The sequence below is a fragment of the Humulus lupulus genome, chromosome 3, assembly GCF_963169125.1.
Source record: "Humulus lupulus chromosome 3, drHumLupu1.1, whole genome shotgun sequence".
In the NCBI taxonomy this organism is placed as follows: domain Eukaryota; kingdom Viridiplantae; phylum Streptophyta; class Magnoliopsida; order Rosales; family Cannabaceae; genus Humulus; species Humulus lupulus.
In genome coordinates this window covers 217,306,792-217,328,893 of record NC_084795.1, presented here as the reverse complement: position 1 = coordinate 217,328,893, position 22,102 = coordinate 217,306,792, and the positions used below count along the sequence as shown (strand labels likewise).

Sequence of the window (22,102 nt, the reverse complement as noted above, 5' to 3'; positions counted from 1 at the left end):
CCTTTCCAAGAATTCCACCGGTACCAGGCCCAAGGTTTCGGCCTCTCCGGACGTGGCGAGCTTTGCTAAGGCGTCAGCATTGGCATTCTGCTCCCAAGGTATCTGTTCAACTAGGTTGTGCTCAAATGTGGACAGCTCCTTTTTTACCTTGTCCAGGTAGGCTGCCATCTTGGTTCCCCGCGCTTGGTATTCTTCTGTTACCTGATTTACCACGAGCTGGGAATCGCTATAGCACTAGACGGAGCTAGCCTTCAGCTCCTGAGCCACCCTTAGCCCAGTCAATAAAGCTTCGTACTCGGCCTCATTGTTGGATGCTTCGAATCCGAATTGCAATGCAGAGTGAAAACGATGTCCCTCCAGAGATATCAAAATGACTCCAGCTCCGGATCCATTCTCGTTAGACGAACCATCCACAAAGACTTTCCACGAGGCTTGTACTAGTTCCTCCACTGGTTCCTCTTGGAATCCCATGCATTTCGCTACAAAATTAGCCAGAGCTTGGCTTTTGATCGTATTTTGCGGCACGTACAGTATCTCGAATTGGCTGAGCTTGATAGCCCACTTCAAAAGATGCCCCGATGCCTCAGGTTTCTGCAAAACCTGCCTTAAAGGTTGATCAGTTATGACGTGGATTGAATGGGACTGAAAATACAGCCTGAGCTTTCTGGAGGTGTTGCGACATTTTATATCTACGCAAGTATACGTAGTCGTGTCAACTAGTAAATTCCGTAAGAACGGATATCGTCCCACAGAGACTATCTCCCAAGTACCACTAATTGATTTTTTATTCTATTTGGCTAATCAAAATTTAAATGAACAATTAACTAGGAATCAAAATTAAAGAATTAGAACCAAAGCAATAAATTACCACTTAAAATTCAATAATAAAATCAATCTAGGAATTAATTTCATCAACTGATTTTTCTATTAATTTTAATGATGAACTCTAAATCTCTTCTTTCTATTCTAATATCAGGTTAATATAATCAAATCATATTATTTTTCAAGATATAAGATTTCAATTTATATGCAAGTCTTCTACATTTCTGTGATAAACTTTGTTGACCCTCGATTTAGCCAACTGACACGGAGTCAAAATATGAATGATATAGACGAATATGTATAGATAATAACGTAATGACAAAAGTAAAGAAAACACAGTAATTTATAGTGGTTCGGCCCCAGAATCTGGTAATGACCTACGTCCACTTAGAATGATATTGATATGGGAACAAAAGTGTGATCAGAGAACTTGGGTTCAATGAGTTTCAACACTCCTCATAAACAATACAAGTTTTCACAGATAATTTCTATATCTCTATGATTTCCGGGCTCCAAAAGTCCCTTCCCATGAGCCATCTCCTGCTTTTTATAGGCTCATGGAGGGTTGCCCAATATTGTTACAGATATTATCCCCTGAATCATGGGATATTCAGAAGATTGCATGAAATAAATTCGGGATACATAAGATCTTTCCATAAATGTTGCTTTGCCAGCGGAACCACCGACCAGTCTGGTCGTGGTAAAAACAGGTCTGTCCTGCTTCTGGTGTGTCTCCTGGTCGATACTCTAGCAGACGCTCCAGGTGTCAGCCACGTGTCAAGAGATTATTTGCCACGTCACAAATGCTAATTTATTGGATAACATTTGCCCCCCAAAGTTTATTTACCACGAACAGTAAATAAACTTTGAACGAACGACCCTTCGGTAACCCCTCCTGACGTGTCAGAGCCCTTCGTGCGTTCTTGAAAAAAGCAAACCACTCCTGTCTAATCAAGGCTTTTCAGTTTCTCATAAACAACTACGACGGCCATTACGCTTCCCCATACTTCGAAAATGGAAAACTAATGATCACGCCTTTTGAACACCAAAGACAAACTTATATAAGGTTACTTGAGGCACTTCTTTCCTTTTTACGCATGTCATCTCTTTGTCGAAAAACCCTAAAAACCAGAGCTTTACTCTCTCCGGCGAACCTTCCTTTGTGCTGTAGGATCAGACGGTGGGCTCATTGACTCCCGAAACTTTCACTTCCATCTTCACGACCACTTTCCTTGGTAAGTTACTCTGAAACTCCATGCTTCTAACCTTTTGTGGTGCATGCTCTTAAATGGTGTACTGTTTGAATCTCTTGGTTTCTGGTTTTTTTTTTTTTTTTTGAACGCCTGTAGATAAGATGTCTTTGTAGGCAACGTAGGCTTATGAGTAGGTTTAAAACCCAGGATTAGTGCTTTTTAGGACGTAGGATCGAAGTAGCATTTCGATTTTTTAAACCAGTTGGAAATAATTTCTTCCCGTTGTGAGGGGAGTCGAAAAAGCTTTTCAGGAAAACTTTTCACTTTCACCCTGTTGGTCCGTTTTTTAAACTGTTTGCGCAGAGAGACTTAGTTAGAATGTTGTTATATAAAGGCTTAGCTTTTATACTTCGACCAGCGTTACTTTAAGAATCTCCTAGATTCCTCTGACCTCGCCTCCCCATTCTTCTGTTTGCAGATTTTAATGCCAGATTTGTGGGGAGGTGAGAGACCCATCGACGACGACCTCCTTGCCCAACTGCTCGAGGGAGAAGAACAACTAGCCGATCGCATCCACCAGATACCCTTCTCACGAGCCTCTTCCAGACCGCACCCTTCTCCTTCAATGGCCCGTTCAAAATCCTCTGGCAAGAAAAGGCCCGAATCTGAAAGTAACCCTTCTCCTTCTGCCCAGCCTGATTCGCAGGCGGGGGCTCCTTCGACCAGTGGTCGAGAGAATCTTACTCCTGACCCCAATATCCAAACTAGGGCTCGTCCTCGTCATCGCAATCCGCCTGATGTCGAGTGGTACACTCCTCCAGCCAGTTCGATGACCCTTCGGATGGTCGCGAACTACTTCAGAAAATACCCCCTAACGGGGGTAACCATTACACGTCCTACTGCGGAGCAGAGGGCTAACCGTCCAGGAGGGGCAAACAGCGCCTGGTCCCGGTATCACATTGAAGCGGGGGCTTATCTCCCTCTTCATCCTTTCTTTGTGGGGGTGGCCAATTATTTCGGCGTCGCTCCCTTTCAAATAACCCCTAACGGATATAGGATGTTGGCTGCACTCTATGTCCTGTACAAACTTAACAAATGGCCAGAACCTTCACCTCATGAGGTTAACTACCTCTTTGACCTTAAGTCCAATCCTCAACACAACGGGACGGGCTTTTTTCACTTCTGTCATCAGGAATCTGGCCGGACGTTTTTGAGTGGCACCACCCACATATCAAACGTGGGACATTACAACAAGGAGTACTTCTTTACTCCGGATATATCCAGCAACAACTTGGCTTTCGCGAGAGGAGGTACAATTTTGTCTTTGCCTTTGTCGATACTTTATCATAGAGTATTTCCTTTCGTCATTTCTCAAACTCGACTTGCTTTTCAGGCCCCTGGTTGCGCCCGACCCCAACACCAGACAAGGTGTCGAGGTCTGACACTCTGGCCAAGATGTCTGCCGCTACCAAATGTGTCAAGACCTTGACACAAGAAAAGAATTTGAGGTCGTCTGGCCTTCTGGCTCCTCGCCATGACAATAGAGGGTCCGAAACGGACGAACCCACTGCCGGGGGGGTTCCCGAGCAGCAACTTCCTGTGCCCTCTCCAAGGAGGAGGCCAACAGGAGTTACGATCAGGGAACCCACGGGCAGCCCTTCTGCAGAAAGGCCTTCTGCTCCCCAAGGCAAGGGGAAAGAAAAGGCCAAAGAACCAGTTGTTGACTTGGAAGAGTCTTCTGATGACAATGGTAACGTTATTTCGCTTTTAAATGGTCTGCCAATCCCCTGTCACATGTTTGACGGGGATGGAAACTTTACATATGCTCCAAATCTAGGGCCAAACTTCTTCATGCCAGAAAATGAGTATATGATTAATAGAGTCAATAGTATAGCGACCAGTAGTTGTAGCTCGGGTATTCACTTTATTATCTTCTTTCTGTTGTATTACTTATTTTCACCTTTTTCTTCCCTTACTAACCTCTTGTGTTTATTTTCATGCAGATATGTCGACTCCCAATATCTTTGACATGTACCAGGCCGAAGAGGAAGAGGAAGTCCCTCAACTTCAACGGAGGTCAAAGAAACGAACTGGTGAAACCAGTCGAGGCCCTTCAGCCAAGAAGAGTCGACCAGAAGACCTTCCTCAGGGCACTCCAACCGGGCAAAGTCCTGCGCCAACTAGGCGAACTCCTACCCCTCCTCCAGCTCCTTCTGAACAGCAAAACACCCCTGGTCGGTCCAATCCTCCACCTGCGCCTGCTAGGGAGCATCTTTCTCGCGAAGAGGCTCATGAGGCCAGGCTCGTGAGCCATACCATTCGATCCGCTAAGGATCGAATTGAACGGATTGGCAGAGGTGAGCGTGTTGGGGCCGCCATGATCCAAGCTGTAGAGCTACCAGTCGATCAGATCCTGAACAGGACTCTGAACGAGATCTCCAGCGTAAGTATTTCTTTGTTTCCCGAGTCTTTGTTTTTTCAGTTCTCGTGATAAGTCTTGACTTCTTTTTCTTTCATTTACAGGCCTTACTTTCTGCCATTACTGCTCGTACCCGAGCCCAGGCCTACTTTGAGCAGATTGAGGCTAAAGTTCTCGAGAAACATCAGGTGAAGGCGGCTGAGGAGCTTTCGGCTGCTGAAGCCAAACATGCTAAGGAGTTGGGGACGGTGGTCCGAGAGCGGGATGCAGCGGTGACCAAACTGTCCGCGGCTGAAGCTGCTAAAGATGCAGCGGTTAAGCTGAGGGAAGAGTACCGGTCGTACAATAAAACTCATCTCCGCGAGATCAAGCATCTGGAGGGGGTAGTCAAGTCTAAGGACGAGACTATTGCCACTCTCGAGGGCAAGGTGCAGCAGTCGGAGCTTGACAACTCCAAGAATCTGGAAAAGTACAAGAGGGTGACACTCCGATGTTTCTATAACTTTTGGAAACACAATCAGGGTGCTGACTTTAGCTACCTTTCAGAGGAGGTCAGAGTTGCGGAGTTGGCTCGGTGCGCTGCTCAACTGGCTGAAGAGGAGGCGAGAGCTGCGACTCCTGCAACCCCAAGCGTCGTTGGTTTGGATGAAGAAACCATCGAGGAAGAGACTGACCAGGTTGTTGCCCAGGATCCTCCTGCCCCCCATGCCTCTTAATTTATTTAGCTGCTCTTCTTTCTTTTTAAACACGCGACCCACGGGTCGCAATGTAAAGACAATAATTTCTTTTTAAACTTTGCTGCACGGGCAGTAATTCTTTTTGTTTGAACAATTACATCCAAGCAGCAATGCTTGCGGTGTAAAAGCTTGACTCTTGGTGTTATAATATTTTTACTTATTATAACGTTTGTCCGTATGACCGAACTTAGCATAGTACTTTGGCATCATATATTTTGAAAAAATACTCTAAGTACTTGAAGCATGCTTTCACTCATTTTGTTCATGTGTTTACATACCTTGAGAGTATGCTTTGCTATCGATGTGCCTTATATGCCCCCCAAGTGATCGAGGAGCTCTTAGGTCCTTGGTCACTTGCCTTGACCATGGCCTGTCCGAACATTCCTGTTCGCGCGGAAAAATGATACTTGTAATACAGCAAAACAACACACGTAATGAACAAATACTTGTAAATGTAAATTCACAAAGGTTGGCAAGAACGACTGGCTGAGCACAGTCCCTTATAATTTCGTATTAAAAATGGACTAATCATGTCTTTACGAATGATTCTGAAACAGGATCTTACATATACGAGCAGTTAGCCATACACCGTGGCTAACCCTCTTTGCAAAACTTGTAAAAATTAATGGGAAAATTTGAACAAGCCAGTCCTTTAAGAAGGGTTGTTTATTGATAATACTTGCGCAGGTGTTCTCCATTCCAGTAACGTGGAACGAGATCTCCGTTTAAGCGTGCAAGTTTGTAGGTGCCTGGGTGAAGGACTTCTTCAATCTGGTAAGGTCCTTCCCAGTTAGGTCCGAGCACGCCAGCAGTGGGGTCGCGGGTATTCAAGAAGACTCGTTGTAACACCAAGTCTCCGACGTTGAATCTTCTTTCTTTAACTTTGGAGTTAAAGTACCGGGCGACTTTTTGTTGATAAGCAGCAACTCGGAGTTGAGACTTTTCTCGTATCTCATCAATTGAGTCTAAGGACTCCAGTATTAGCTGGCTGTTTTTCTCTTGATCATACGTTAAACGCCGATGTGAGGGGGGATCTACCTCGACGGGTATCATGGCCTCATACCCATAAGCTAAGGAAAATGGGGTACGCCCTGTGGCTGTTCGATGAGATGTTCTATACGACCAGAGGACTTTCGGTAGTTGTTCTGGCCATGCTCCTTTCGCTTCTTCAAGTCTTTTCTTCAGGGTGTCCTTGAGGGTTTTGTTTACAGCTTCGACTTGCCCATTCGCTTGGGGGTGTGCGACTGAAGAAAAGCTCTTGATTACCCCATGCATTTCGCAGAAATCGGTGAACAGGTCGCTGTCAAATTGGGTTCCGTTGTCTGAAACTATCTTTCTGGGCAAACCATACCGGCACACAATGTTCTTGATGACAAAGTCGAGAACTTTCTTGGTCGTTATGGTTGCGAGTGGTTCAGCTTCGACCCATTTTGTAAAGTAATCGACTGCCACAACTGCGTACTTTACTCCTCCTTTTCCTGTCGGTAGTGATCCAATTAAATCTATTCCCCATATTGTGAAAGGCCACGGGCTTTGCATCTGCTTTAGCTCGTTTGGAGCTGCTCGTGGGATTTTGGAGAACCTCTGACATTTATCACACCTTCGTACGTACTCCATTGAATCCTCGTTCATCGTTGGCCAAAAATAGCCCTGTCGAAGAATTTTTTTCGCCAAACTCTGCCCCCCAGCGTGATCTCCGCAGAAGCCTTCATGCACCTCTTTCATGAGTTCCTTAGCTTTTTCTGATGTAATGCACCTGAGCAGTGGCATTGAATATCCTCTTCGGTACATAACACCGTCGAGCAGTATGTACCTAGCAGCTTGTCTTTGCAGAGTTCTGGCTTTGTTTCTATCTACTGGCAATGTCCCATTTGTCAGATACTCCAGGTAAGGTGCCATCCATGTATCTTCTACTCGAATTTCCATGCTGGCTTCGGCCGCATCAATGCTTGGTTCACTTAATCTCTCTACTGGGACTATGTTCAAGGTGTCAGCATCTTTGGCACTTGCAAGTTTGGCCAAGGCGTCTGCATTCGAATTTTGGTCTCGCGGAATTTGCTGGAGGGTGTATTTTGTAAACTGTGCTAGCAAATCTTTTGTTTTATTAAGGTAGGCCATCATTTTTAACCCTCGCGCTTGATATTCTCCCAGGACTTGATTCACGACCAGCTGAGAGTCGCTGAAAATATCGAGCGCTTTTATGTTCATCTCCCTGGCCATTTTCAGTCCAGCGAGGAGTGCTTCGTATTCCGCCTCATTGTTTGACGCTGCGAAATCAAACCTAATTGCGCAGTGAAATCGATGCCCATCGGGCGTTATCAATATCACTCCCGCTCCAGCGTGAGATTCATTAGATGATCCATCTGTGAATAGTTTCCACGAAGGAGTCTTGTCTTGAGGCATGGGCGCCTCAGGTTTTTCGCACAACTCGTTGCTGGGGAGTTCGGTGAACTCCGCAATAAAATCGGCTAAGGCTTGCCCTTTTATTGCTGCTCGCGGTGAATAAGTCACGTCGAACTGTCCCAATTCGACCGCCCATTTTAACAGTCGTCCAGCCGCCTCAGGTTTTTGGAGGACCTGCCGAAGGGGCTGGTCGGTCAAAACCGTGATAGGATGGGCTTGGAAGTACGGTCGCAACTTTCGGGAGGCTAGAATTAGGCAATATGCTAATCTTTCGATCGGTGGGTATTTTAATTCTGCACCGATCAGCCTTTTGTTGACGTAGTAAACAGCTTTCTGCACGCCTTCTTCATCCCGTATCAGTACCGCACTAGCAGCAACTTCGGTAATCGCCAGATAAATATACAAAGTCTCTCCTTCCATTGGTTTTGATAGTATAGGAGGTTGCGACATGTGAGCCTTTATTGTCTGGAATGCTTGCTCGCAGTCTTCCGTCCATTCAAACTTTTTATTTCCCCTAAGTAGATTGAAGAATGGAACGCACTTGTCAGTTGATTTTGAGATGAATCTACTAAGGGCAGCTATCCTTCCGGTCAGGCTTTGGACATCCTTGATCTTTTCTGGCGACTTCATATCGATCAGGGCTTTTATCTTGTCGGGGTTGGCCTCGATTCCCCTTGAATTCACTATAAATCCCAAAAACTTTACTGACCCGACTCCAAAGGAACATTTGAGGGGATTCAACATCATATGGTACTTGTTTAACACATCAAAGCACCTTTTCAAATCCTTCACATGTCCTTCAGCCTTCTTGGACTTTACCAGCATGTCATCCACATATACTTCCATGCTTACTCCGATCAGCTCCTTGAACATGTGGTTGACCAATCGTTGGTAAGTTGCACCTGCGTTTTTCAGTCCAAAGGGCATTACTTTGTAACAATATAAGCCCGTATCGGTCCGAAAGCTGGTATGATCCTCATCAGGGGGATGCATGCTGATCTGATTGTAGCCTGAATACGCATCCATGAACGAAAGGGTCTCATGCCCAGCAGTTGCATCGACTAGCTGGTCGATCCTCGGGAGTGGGAAGCAGTCTTTTGGGCAGGCCTTATTGAGGTCTGTAAAATCCACACAGGTCCGCCATTTGTCGTTAGGCTTGGGGACCAACACCGGATTGGAGACCCATGATGGATAAAACGCCACCCTGATGAACCCATTTTCTTTAAGTCTTTCGACTTCTTCTTTCAAGGCTCTTGATCTGTCTTTATCGAGCAGCCTTCTTTTTTGTTGCACCGGTGGAAAGACTTTGTTTATGTTCAGGACATGGCTGATCACCGCAGGATCTATTCCGACCATGTCTTTATGTGACCAGGCGAAAACTCCCTGGTTCTCTTGCAAGAATTCCACAAGCGCCTGTTTCACGGTAGGTTCTAAATTCTTCCCAATCCTTACGATTCGGGTCGGGTCTTTTTCATCGAGATGGACCTCCTCCAGGTCCTCGACGGGTCCAACATTTTCTTCAAAATCCCCAAAGCGAGGATCCAAATCTATATCCTCACTTTGGGCAACACCCTATTTGGTGACTTTTCCACCTGATTGGGTTTGTCTGTCTTCCGTCATCTGTAATCGTTCTGGAGTAGCGCTCCTCGATGCTCCACTTTTTGCCTTTGTGATCGAGGCGTTATAGCACTCCCTGGCCTCCCTTTGGTTTCCCAAAACGCATCCTACCCCTGCGTCCGTTGGGAATTTCATGGCTAGATGCCACATGGAGATGATGGCCCTTAGTTCAACCAGTATGGGTCTTCCAATAACGGCGTTATACGCTGAAGGACAATCGACCACTACAAAAGTGGCGAGTAATGTCCTTGAGGCAGGCGTTGTACCCGTTGTTACTGGGAGTTTGATCATTCCGGCTGGTGCGAGTCCTTCTCCAGAGAAGCCGTATATGGTTTGATTGCAGGGCTCCAAGTCCTTCACGGACAGCTTCATGCGTTCCAGCGTTGATTTATACAGGATATTCGCTGAACTCCCTGTATCGACCAGTACTCTTTTTACCATCATATTGGCCATTTGGATATCCACGACCAGCGGATCGGAATGTGGGAACCGGACGTGTTGGGCATCGCCCTCAGAGAAGGTTATCCCGCATTCCTCTGAGCGGGCCTTTTTCGGCGCTCGGTCCTCCACAGTCATCATCTCGATGTCCTGGTCGTGGCGCAGAGTTCGAGCATATCGTTCTCTAGCCTTTCCGCTATTTCCAGCGAGGTGTGGGCCTCCACAGATGGTTAAAAGTGTTCCGGCTACGGGGGCAGGCTGTAATGGTGGCGAGCGTTGGCGTGTGGACGTCTGCTCGTTGCCACCTGGAACTTCTCGTTGGGAAGTTCCCGAGCCCGTACGTACCTTCTCAAGTGTCCTTGTCTAATGAGGAACTCGATTTCATCTTTTAGCTGGTTGCATTCATTAGTGTCATGTCCATAGTCGTTATGGTAACGACAGAATTTGGTAGTGTCTCTTTTTGAAATGTTTTTTCGAATGGGCCCAGGCTTCTTGTAGGGCACACTAGAGCTTGTGGCCTGGTAAACCTCTCCTCGAGACTCAACGAGGGCAGTGTAGTTAGTGAACCTAGGTTCATAACGATTACCCTTGGCTCGTTTATTGTCGGAGGTGGAAGGCTCATTGTGTTGCCGTTTCCCACCATTCTTGCCATTACCGTTGCCGTTTCCGTTGCCCTTGCCGTTGCCATTTGGTTTGGTGCCATTGGCGGCTTTGGCGGGTTCGTCAGCCTTCTTGCCCTTGTTCGAGGATTTTCCATCATCGGCAATGGCTTCTTCGAGTTTGATATACCGATCAGCTCGGTCTAAGAATTCCTGGGTGGTTCTAACCCCATCCTTACGAAGACTTTTCCATAGGGGCGAACGGCGCCTCACTCCCGCAGTTATAGCCATCATTTTTCCTTCGTCCCCGACTGTCTTTGCTCCGGCTGCCACTCGCATAAAGCGCTGGATGTAATCTTTCAGTGATTCTCCATCTTGCTGGCGGATCTCAACCAGTTGGTTTGCTTCGGTCGGGTGGACACGACCTGCGTAGAACTGTCTGTAGAACTCCCTTACGAACATTTCTCAGGAAACTATGCTTGCAGGTGGGAACTTAAAGAACCATTCCTGCGCGGCTTCAGAAAGTGTTGCAGGAAAGATCCTACACCGAGCGTCTTCGGACACCTTCTGAATGTCCATCTGGATTTCAAACTTATTCACATGCGAGACGGGATCTCCGTATCCATCAAAGTTCGGGAGCGTGGGCATCTTGAACTTGCTGGGAGTCTCTGCGTTGGCTATTCTTTGGATAAATGGAGTGCCTTTTCTTCTATCGTGGTCAATATAAGAGGTCCTTCCTCCGACCAACTATTGCACAGCCTGATTTAGTGCGTCTATCTGTGCTTGCAACGCAGTAGGAATAGCTACGGTCTCTGCTGCTGGGGGGATGTTCTCACCATGCTTCTCTCGACGATCATTGAGTATGTCTCTTAGATCTTCCTCTCTTCTCCGTTGCTCGCTACCTCCGAGCCGGTTGAAGACATTATTTTGCCTGGGTTGCCCCCCAGCATCTTGTCTATTTGGTTGATCATCTTGAGGTATTTGGCTCCTGCTCTTACCTTTATTTCCGTTCCTCCCATCAGCATTGTTCTTGCCTGAGTCAGCCTCGTTGTAGCCGTGGCCATCTTTGAACTTTGACTGGCTATGGTAAGACTGGTTGTTCCCTCTATTCCCGTCTCTGGCAGAAACACCCCGAGCGTTAGAGGGTGGCCTGCGCTGGTCGCGATGTCCCCGTGCATTATCATGCTGTTGGGATCCACGGACCGCAGAGCCTAACTCCGAGTCTCTCATGTTACCAGGAGGGTAGTGACCCCTGTTCGCTTGGTGTGGCCCATCATTCTCGCGGCGTCTAGGACTACGAGGATGTCACTCGGCCCTATTCTGCCTTTGCTGCGGGGGATTACCTCGAGCAGCGTGGGATGGTGGATCTGCCTCGGGGTCCAGTGGGACGTCGTCATGGGGCATCTGGGGCTGTTCAGGCCTTTGCAGACTTGAAGGATGGACCGGTGGGCTAGGATTGGGACCTCCCTGGGGTGGCCCAGTTTCAGGTTGATTAGGCTGTGAGGCAGGCGCGGCCTGATTTCTGGCCAACAGCAAGGCCGCTTCAAGGGCTGCCATGGCCTCAGTCTGGCGGCGATCCACCTCCGCTTGTCTCTCGCTTAACTCCACCCTCTGACGATCAAGTTCCTGCTGCTGCCTTGCCATAGCTTCTGCGGCAGTCTCTTGATTGGCTCTCAGACTAGCCAGCTCTTCCTGCAACGTGCCCAAGGTGCTCCTCAAAGTCGCATCGTCCATTTCCTCCTCTTCAAAATCTAGTTGCGGCTCATCTTCCGCCATGCTTGCAGGGGGAGGAGGAGGTGGCGGATTCGACGGTGCAGCGGCGGTGGTCTGAGCAGCTTTCTTCCCTGCTTTCGCCATTAGTTTTATCAACAATGATGAGTCGTCCTCTCAATGAAAGCACCAGAATGTTGACCCTCGATTTAGCCAACTGACACGGAGTCAAAATATGAATGATATAGACGAATATGTATAGATAATAACGTAATGACAAAAGTAAAGAAAACACAGTAATTTATAGTGGTTCGGCCCCCGAATCTGGTAATGACCTACGTCCACTTAGAATGATATTGATATGGGAACAAAAGTGTGATCAGAGAACTTGGGTTCAATGAGTTTCAACACTCCTCATAAACAATACAAGTTTTCACAGATAATTTCTATGTCTCTATGATTTCCGGGCTCCAAAAGTCCCTTCCCATGAGCCATCTCCTGCTTTTTATAGGCTCATGGAGGGTTGCCCAATATTGTTACAGATATTATCCCCTGAATCATGGGATATTCAGAAGATTGCATGAAATAAATTCGGGATACATAAGATCTTTCCATAAATGTTGCTTTGCCAGCGGAACCACCGACCAGTCTGGTCGTGGTAAAAACAGGTCTGTCCTGCTTCTGGTGTGTCTCCTGGTCGATACTCTAGCAGACGCTCCAGGTGTCAGCCACGTGTCAAGAGATTATTTGCCACGTCACAAATGCTAATTTATTGGATAACAAACTTAAACATATAAAAGGCATTAAACATAGAACCCTAATTACTACCCAAGTCATATAAGTACTTTTGTCCAATATGTACCCTATGTCTATATGATGATAGCATATTCAATTCTCATCTTTCGAATTTTGAATCAAAACCATTAAATCAAGCAAATAGTGACCAATTATTTACTAGCATTAAACACACATCATATAGATTAGAATAGAGAAGAAGTATCAATAGAAATTCATAATAAAATTAAATAGAATCTCAGTGACTACATTAATCCCTAGATAAAAAGAAATTAGTTCATAAACACCATGATAAAATTGAACTGTGAAAATTATTCATAAAAGTAACCTCCAAATCCAACTGAATAAAAATAAGAAGATCAATCCAACAGCCTCTTGTTAATCTAGGGTTTTTGAAAATCGGAATCCTCTCCTAATTCGCAACATCATGTATCTTAAATATCCCTCTAAAGTTCCAAGTGAAAAGACCAAATTGCCATTCAAAAAGTGGTCAGAAATGTGAAAATCGCGTCACCAGCGCTATAGCGCTGTGTTCTTGGCGTTGTAGCGCTATAGTCAGAAACAACTCAATCAGAAATCTGGGCACCAGCGCTGTAGCGCTACTTCCAGAACCAACCTCCTGAAAAACTTCATCCAAACGCTATAGCGCTGCTGTTGTGGCGCTGTAGCACTAAAGTCAGGAGCATCACTTCTTCAAAAATCCTTCCTAGCGCTATGGCGCTCCCTTAGTAGCGTTGTAGCGCTACTTACAGTACCCAAAATTCCACAAATTCGTCCCGATTTTGTTCCACTTTCACTCCTTTTCACTATTTGTATCACTTGAGCATTAATCACCCTGAAACATGAACAAACGAACATAATTCCAAAATAAAATAATCCTAACTAACGAAAAATACCCTAAAAACTTAGACCATAAACGAGCCTAAAACTCGTTTATCAAACTCCCCCAAACTAAACATGTACTCGCCCTCGAGTAAATACTCTAACTAGACTCAAACTTAACAAACCAAGTTGACAAAACTAACCAATTCAAACACTCAAGACTATTATGCATATATAATTCTTAGGAAAAACAATCATGCAATTTAAACTTTAATCTAGATTTTCAGTCTTAACCACTTCACAATTCACTGCAATTTCTCAACATCAAAGATCATTTACTCATAACTTGCAAATAAAATAATTGAACCACTTTATGCACATCAAATTCTCACCAACTAACCACAAACTCAAATAGTCCATATGCCTGCATTACTTACTATTCTCCATTAATATAAAAAAAAAATGCACAAATAAGAATCAATAGGACTTTATAAGGGTTGTAATAGAAGGCTTAGGTATAGGTGGACAAAGAGACAGTTTGAGGCTTATCATACCACAAGCATTCCACTAAACAAGCTCTCCCAACAATTTCACACCACTCATCCCTTGTTACCCCTTTTTTTGTGCAATGATTGAGAATATATATATTTTTTCAATAAACTCCCCCAAACTTTGATTTTTCAATAAATAATTGTTTGGGGGCATAATCATTTTTCACTTTCTTTTTCTTTTTCTTTTTAAATTTTTTTTTCTTTCTCAATCAAAAGTAATTTTCTGAATAACACATAATACAAACATCCCATTACACATTCACTCCCCTCATATAATGATTTTCATGCTCATGGTATGGGTAAAAAAAAAGAGTAAATGGTATTTCATTTTACAGTTAGGCTCAAAAGAATGTGTTAATCAAGAAAATGGTTAAAGGGCTCAAAAGGGTTGACTAAGGAGAAAATTTAACAGGGTTAGCTTGGAAGGCACAACCAGTCCAAAAATTGCCTATATCATTTTCCTAAATGTGCACTGTTTCAAATTTCATCTCAAATAGTAAGCAAGCAGGTTCTAGAATTTTTCAAACTTTTCAATCCACAATCCAAATTTTACATGCATAAAATAACTCAAGTATAACATTTGCAATGTATGAGCAATAGATCTCTAATGTCAACAAATCACAGTGAAAAAACAAAGCAATCTAACCAAGCACACAGATTATTTTTAGAAACACATCAATTTTTCCTTTGGATTATACTACAAAACAGTCAATCATATTGAAATGGCGATTATTGTCAACTTAATTTATACTCCAAAACATGACTCCAAACGAACAACTGATTAAAATTAAAAACAAAAAAACAAACAAATCAAAAACGCAACAAAGAAAACCAGAAATAAATCTCTCCCCCAAACTTAAAACGGAACATTGTCCCCAATGTGAAGTAAGAAAGAATGAGAATAGAGACTTACCTGACCCGCAACATCAGTATGGCGGTGGTGGTTGGAACGAAGGTCCTTCAAAAGGCTGAGACTGCGGAGGCGGAGGCTCTGGAAAACCAGGAAATGACGGGGGTGGAGGCAGAGAGTAAAAAGGAGAATACGGTGGATAGGGTGGTGGTGGAGCAAAATAAGTGCGATCCGATTCATCTAACGACCAGCAGCTCACCAAATTGTTTAACTGAGCCACATGATTCACCTCATAGTCATAACGATGGCCCAAATACTAATTCATCATATGCTGTTGTTGAACCACATATTGATTTTGTTGGATTAGATAATCCAACTTAGCATTGACTTGCTGCATACTTGAATTACTTCCTCCACCCAACAATACTGGTTCAAATTCTTCCTCCACATCAGTTTCCACACGGCGCTTACCCTTTTTCCTTGTCTGCGGCACATACAGAGCAGGCTCAGGATAATCATTCATAAAATTGATGGACAACGGTTGCTACAAAGACTGATAAATATCAGTACCAAATTCCGGAACACCAGCCTTACAGCACAACATCGTGATGACAGACCCATGGCCCAAACCTCCAGTAGTATGGCCTTTTTCAATAAAATCAATATTGGCCTTAATCCATATACCTGGATTAATACTCATTCCCATCATCAAAGCATACATCAATAAGACTCGATCTTTAGTCATATCAGGCACATGACTAACTGGCATAAATCGAGCACAAACAAAAAACGCCCAAAATCTTGCCTCAATGTTTAGCTGGCACGATGCTATGCTTTTAGGTAAACTGCCAGATAAATTCCAAGGAGCACCTTCAAAGCATAATTTATCAACCACAGCAGTAAAATCTATAGATCCATTCAAAAACTGAGCATATTCCTCCTCCTCCTGTTTTATGTGCGGGACTTTGAACACCTTATTAATAGCTTCTGCAGTGAAAGGCGCACGCTTACCTCGAACAAAAACTGTATCATTGTGTTTATCTCTTAAATTCGCATAAAACTCATACACCAATGATACATTAGCCTGTGCCAATTTAGTCACAAAATTTCCCCACTTCCTATTCATAAAATTAGCCCGAACCAATTCAAAAATCTAATGAGTAAAAGGATCAGACTGATATTCCACTTCACGCTCAGGAATCAAAGGCTTTTTAACAAATTTCTCATAGCGCTCTTGAGCCTTAAAATTGATAAATCTAGTTTCATCGTACTCGTGCTCTGAACTATCATCCATTGGTTGAGAAGCAAATGCTTGTCCTTTCCCTTTTTCCTTATTTCCACCCGCTCTACTCTTAGGAGCCATTATCCACACTCTCACCAACCCACAAGGTAGAATTTTTACAGCACCTCCCCTTCAAATGAATCCTTTTTCATTTCATAACCTCTCAAAGTATTCAATCTTCCAAACAAATGAACTAAAGATCCCAAATCCAAATTACAAATGGAATCCACCCTCAACAATCAATCAAAGCAATCTAATCCCAAATACAACAAAAATCTGAAGATAAAAGGGAAAGGAACCACTTACCAAACCTTGCAATGGACTCCTATATGCTTGAGTTAGAACATCCCCTTGAAAATTGCCATCTTCATCAAGAAATTAAATTAATGAATTTCTAGAGTTTCAAAAATGATTGGGAAAAAGTGGAATGGGTTGGAGAAGAAAGCAAAGAAAAGAGAGAAATAAAAGAAGAAATGAATGAGAAAGGGAGAATGTGTGGTGAAATTTCTGGGGAAGAGGCTGAAAGGGAAAATCTATGGGGGCTATGAAGGAGATGGGGGAGAGAACACGGAAATGAGGGGAAAAATGTAGAGGGAATGAGGGGAAAAATCGAAACCCTTTTGTTTTTAAAAAAATTCTAGACATAGCGCTGTAGCGCTAATACCCGTTCTGGGTTTTTTTCCTCTGGAACCAGCGCTGTAGCGCTAATAACCTCCAAAAAAAAAAATTCTTCTCTGAGATGAGTGCCATAGCGCTACGAATACAGCGTTGTAGCGCTATTGCACCTCCAATCACCATATTTCCAACCTTTTTCTTAAAAGCTCTTGTGTTTTTTTCACGATTTTCACGGTTTATACAATACATTAAAATAAAAATAACAGCTAAAATAAATTTCCTAAACATTGTTCCAAACCAAACAAATACAAAAATTAAAAATTAAAACTGAGAAATGCCTCCTCAAAGCGCTGTCTTTAACGTCTTTTAGCCGGACGCTTCGTTTCTTTTAACAATCCACCAGTGTGATATTAACCTTCTTCTCAAGCTCTCCTCCAAAATAATGCTTCACCCGCTGCCCATTAACCTTAAACAGCGAAGAATCACCTTGTTGAATCTCCAAAGCCTCGTATGGAAAAACCTTTGTAACAGTGAATGGCCCTGACCATCGAGACTTTAATTTTCCCAGAAATAACTTGAGACGAGAATTAAATAACAGCACCTTATCACCCACTTGAAAAGTCCGATTGACAATATTATTGTCATGCCATTTCTTTGTCTTCTCTTTGTAGATCCTTGCATTCTCATAGGAATCATGACGCAATTCATCTAACTCATTCATTTGAGCTAGCCTTAATGCCTTCGAAGCAGCCGGATTGAAATTCAACTTTTTTAATGCCCACTGTGCCCTATGCTCCAGTTCAAACGGCAAATGACAAGCTTTCACTACAAGAAAAAATGCTTTTAATAACACCAAAAATGTGTTATCAAAACCTACGATAACACTTTCTGATGTGTTAAGATAGACTATGTTATCGTAGGTCAGGGTACTTTACATAACACTTTATCAGTGTTATACAGATGTGTTATTGTACTGTCAACGATAACACAATTTCTGTGTTATTTTAATATATAGATTAGTGTTGAATTATGTTATTTATAGTCGATACTATAACACTTTTTTTGTGTTATACTACACTTTAGTATAACACTTTTTTTGTGTTATGCTACACTTTAGTATAACACATTTTTTGTGTTATGTTATACTTTAGCATAACACATTTTTTGTGTTATACTACACTTTAGTATAACACATTTTTTGTGTTATACTAAACTTTAGTATAACACATGTGTTATATTAGCTTAGAGAAACATAATCTTTTTTTACTTACACAAAACTAGGAAAACAAATATGAAAGTTGAAGCCAAATAAGGTAACATAAATAGATTTTTATTAATTACTCAAATGTAATTGCAATATTTAGTCTACTAGTCTAGGCTTAAGAAATCATATTACAACATAATTTATGCCCAATTCATATTCCTTTATCACTAAATACAAAACAAGAAATGTATACAAAAATTAGTGAAATGCATTCTTCCATTCTAAAGGCCTCAACTACAAATGTTGTCAAGAATTGCTCCAAAGAAATCATCTCAATATACCTGCACATTGTAAAAAAAAAATCCTTTTATTATTAAGACCATAAAACTAAAGCTAGTTTCCACGTGTAAGCATATAAAGTTTAAATAAGCAACTCAACTCAACTCAAGCAAACATCTCTTTTATCATACATAGAATAAGAATAACAGATCAGTGGAAATAAAAGTCTATATATACCTGAGGAAGAAAAGCTTTTCGAATGCCAAAATTTGTATCAACATCCAGACGACCTCCAATACCTGCTGGGATAGCTTGTCTATATCTACATCCCTCAATGGTTGTAACACCCTGACATACATAAACTAAACACAAATTAGAGTGGCTTTTAACTAAGATTGTATGATATACATGTTATGGCAATGTACTAAGTTTTTTTATGAGGAAAAACAAAAATCAAACATGTAGAAGGCAATCAATGAGCTCATGCCTGTTCTATTATGGGAAGATATCCACCAACATTAGGAAGAATGGTACCATCTTTTAGTATTCCACCTTCGCCGCCAACTCTAACAGCAATATCATCACGCCCCATCATGTAAAGGATGTCATAGATTTGATTCACAGAATGTCTAGCATCAGTCCAGGCATTTGTGTTGATAGTCACACCCTAATAAAAAAGAAAAAGAAAATTCTTATGTGTCACTATGTTGTAAGTTGGTTATGTACTATATATGGTTATGTTGTAAGTATGAATTCAGTAGCTTATAACAGATAGAAAATCTACAATTATATCCAAATATATATATGTATGAATGCAGTAGCTTATAACATAAGGTCTAAAATTATGTATATATATATCTATGTATGGATACGGCTAAACAATAATCTGGCAGCCATGGAGATGAACCATAACAGTACAACCTGGCATCATAAAGATTACTAAACATCTATTAACAGGTGATAAAGCAAATAAAGCATTATAAAACAGAGAATAACAAACTTAGATATTCAAAAGCCCTCAGATCTCATAAGCTAATATGGTCATTAACAGTGTACATGAGAATTTTCATTATAAGCCTTAAGAGCACTCACAATAGATTCTATAAAATAGACTTTTTCTAGTGAAAAAGTAGAGAGAGAGAGAGAGAGAGAGCAATATATATGTATGTATGTATAGAGAGAGAGAGAGAGAGAAGGCTTATAATGCAAAACCATGAAACTGCTTCTGAAAATTAGATTTTCCATCACAGGGCAAATAAGCATGCAAAGAAAGTGAAAACTAACAAAAAATATATGACAATATCTTCATATTATTACATAAGGCAATAAAATATATATTTTGTAGTTGTAAAAAGAGACCATTTTAATATATAAATGCCTTCAGAGATTAATGCTAGAAATTTCATGAACATTGAAAATTCATTAAGAACCAATCACATCTTCAAGGTTTAAACACCACCACTTCAACCATCACCTTTGGCATTCACCACCACCAACAGCAAACACAGATCATCATCACCACAGCCAACATGAGAAAATAGTAATAAATAAATAAATAAAATAAAATAATGGATCATGGTGAGTACCAAAGATGGTGAGAGCAGAAAAGATGGAGGCTCAAAATGAAATCAATGCACATATCAATACAAAAATAAAAGTTTTCATCATCAGGCACAAAGTAATCTAGAAACAAACTAAAGAACCATGGAAAAAAAAGGAAAGTAATCATCAGGCCAAGGCATTGTTTCCAACATTGAGTTTTTCCATCACAGGGCAAAGGATACTACCATTTGTAAAACCCACTAACATTAAAAAGGAAAATACAGTAAAATCAACTTTACAGCTTACAAATAAAAAATCAAAGAGGAATTATCACCTTTTCTAATGCTATTCTTCTTACTATGCTTTATGTCTTCCCTTTCTTTTATTATGCAAAAAACACAGACCAGCTGAAAAAAACAATTTGAAAACAATACTTTTGTGTAAAGTTTCAAGAGAAACATGTACATAAAGGTAAGCAAAACGAGACAACTTCCTTGCTCAATGGAATTCAGAAAAGCAGATAGAATCAAACTTATTGACTGAATTAATAGAATCAATTCTCATTAAAGAAGTAATGATACAAAAGAGTATATATACAGAAAAGACAAAAACAAATTACACCAACTATTAAAGCAGAAACTACATAAATAGGTAAACAAAAATAACATATAAGAGCCTACCTTTTAACTGATGTAACAACATCTCCAGATGAACTGCCTTCTGGATCCAAGACCCTGCTTACCCAACTGGTAAATGCATCAAGAAAAAAAAAAGCAAAAACAACTTCTAGATAGCCATAAGTTATCCACCACCCAGTAAAATCCCCATCCTAAGAGAAACCAGTAAAATCCAGTAATAAAAAAGATAGAAGCAACTAGCATGAGTATCACATAAACAACCAAGTAAAGTGAACAGCAAACTAAACTAAACCAAAGACAGCAATAAGCAAAGGCATTTGACATATAAAAGTACTGAAATTAAAAAGCTCCATTCAGAAAGCATCGATTTTTAAAGCTACTTATTGGGTTAGGAAGATGTTCTGTTTCTGTTTTGTTTCAGAAAGCTTCTTTCTTTTAACATCATCAAGTTTCTCAAGTGACCGCTCCAAGGGTCTCATACCAACCAACTAAATCAAATGGTCAAAGAAGAAATAAATCCATACCATCAATAATCAAAATTCAGAATTAAGCAGCAAAAGCACAAATTTGATAAATAAATAAAACAATACCTTAGCTATCGCTGCCAAAGCTGAAAAGGCTGCATCCCTCACATCTGGAGTCCCATCATTGAGGCACTGTGAAAAAGTAAGAAACGATAATATAGATAAGAGAGTCCATGAAACACCATGAACAGGATAATCCATGGTCAAATATAGGTTGCACCATTATTTTTTTATTTCCCTTTGTCTTCTAGATTACAAATTAGAAAGTAAGAGCACCAAACCATGAATTAGTGCTCTAAACTCATCAAAACCAGTACTGAAGCTGTCTTCTAAAATAAATGGGAATAAGCAATGTTTAACACATTTTACTCAACTGATTGTTCAAAAATATGAAATATATTACAACTACAAACATAAATGCACTTACCTCCATAAGGATAGGCACATAGTCCTTGTGCACCTTTAAAATAACAGCCTTGTTACTTGTTTCAATACAGAATGTTACCCAGTTAAGAGTTGATGACCGTACAAGAGGAACTTTATTTTTTACAGCTGTCTTAATATTTGCAATAGACAACATCCATTACAGTTTGGGCAAAATCAAAATTACCACCTATCAAAGCGATTACAAACACTCAAATGCAAAGAATTTATGTCATCTAATCTCTAATAAAAAAAAAAACTTAAACCAAAAACATAGTAAGGAATCCTATGACAATACTATATTCTGAATTAAAGAACTACAGCGTAGGATAAAGATATACTTGCCTTCCACAATGTCAGCTAGACTTAAGCACCCAGCTGTATGCATTGCCTGAAGACTTTGATTTAGTGCCTCAGTAGAGGCAGGTTTTTTCTCTTTCAATTTTTCCTTTATAAAAAAAAAATAAGAGAGAGAGATAAATCAAAGGAGTTAGATAAATGCAATAAACCAATATCCCTTCTTCAATCTTTATTAAATTATTTCTAAGAAAAATCTGAGATAAACCATATCAAAATATATATTAAAAGTAAAATCGAATTAAAAAATCACTTTATATATAAATCAAAGCTACGATCAAC

The 22,102-nt window shown here is 41.4% G+C and overlaps 2 protein-coding genes across 2 annotated transcripts; both read right to left on the bottom strand.

Annotated features, from left to right (window-relative positions):
* Positions 1-17,241: 17,241 nt before the first annotated feature.
* Positions 17,242-17,574, bottom strand: LOC133825392 (uncharacterized). The gene has a single exon (XM_062258344.1). The coding sequence runs from the start codon at positions 17,572-17,574 to the stop codon at positions 17,242-17,244; it is 333 nt and encodes a 110-aa protein (XP_062114328.1).
* A 3,032-nt stretch (positions 17,575-20,606) lies between these two features.
* On the bottom strand, positions 20,607-21,923 carry LOC133821527 (protein MOR1-like). The gene is made up of 3 exons (XM_062253765.1): positions 21,468-21,923; positions 21,107-21,172; positions 20,607-21,004 (listed from the first exon to the last, which is right to left on the bottom strand). The coding sequence occupies exons 1-3, from the start codon at positions 21,618-21,620 to the stop codon at positions 20,897-20,899; spliced, it is 327 nt and encodes a 108-aa protein (XP_062109749.1). The 5' UTR covers positions 21,621-21,923; the 3' UTR covers positions 20,607-20,896.
* Between the last annotated feature and the right edge of the window lie 179 nt (positions 21,924-22,102).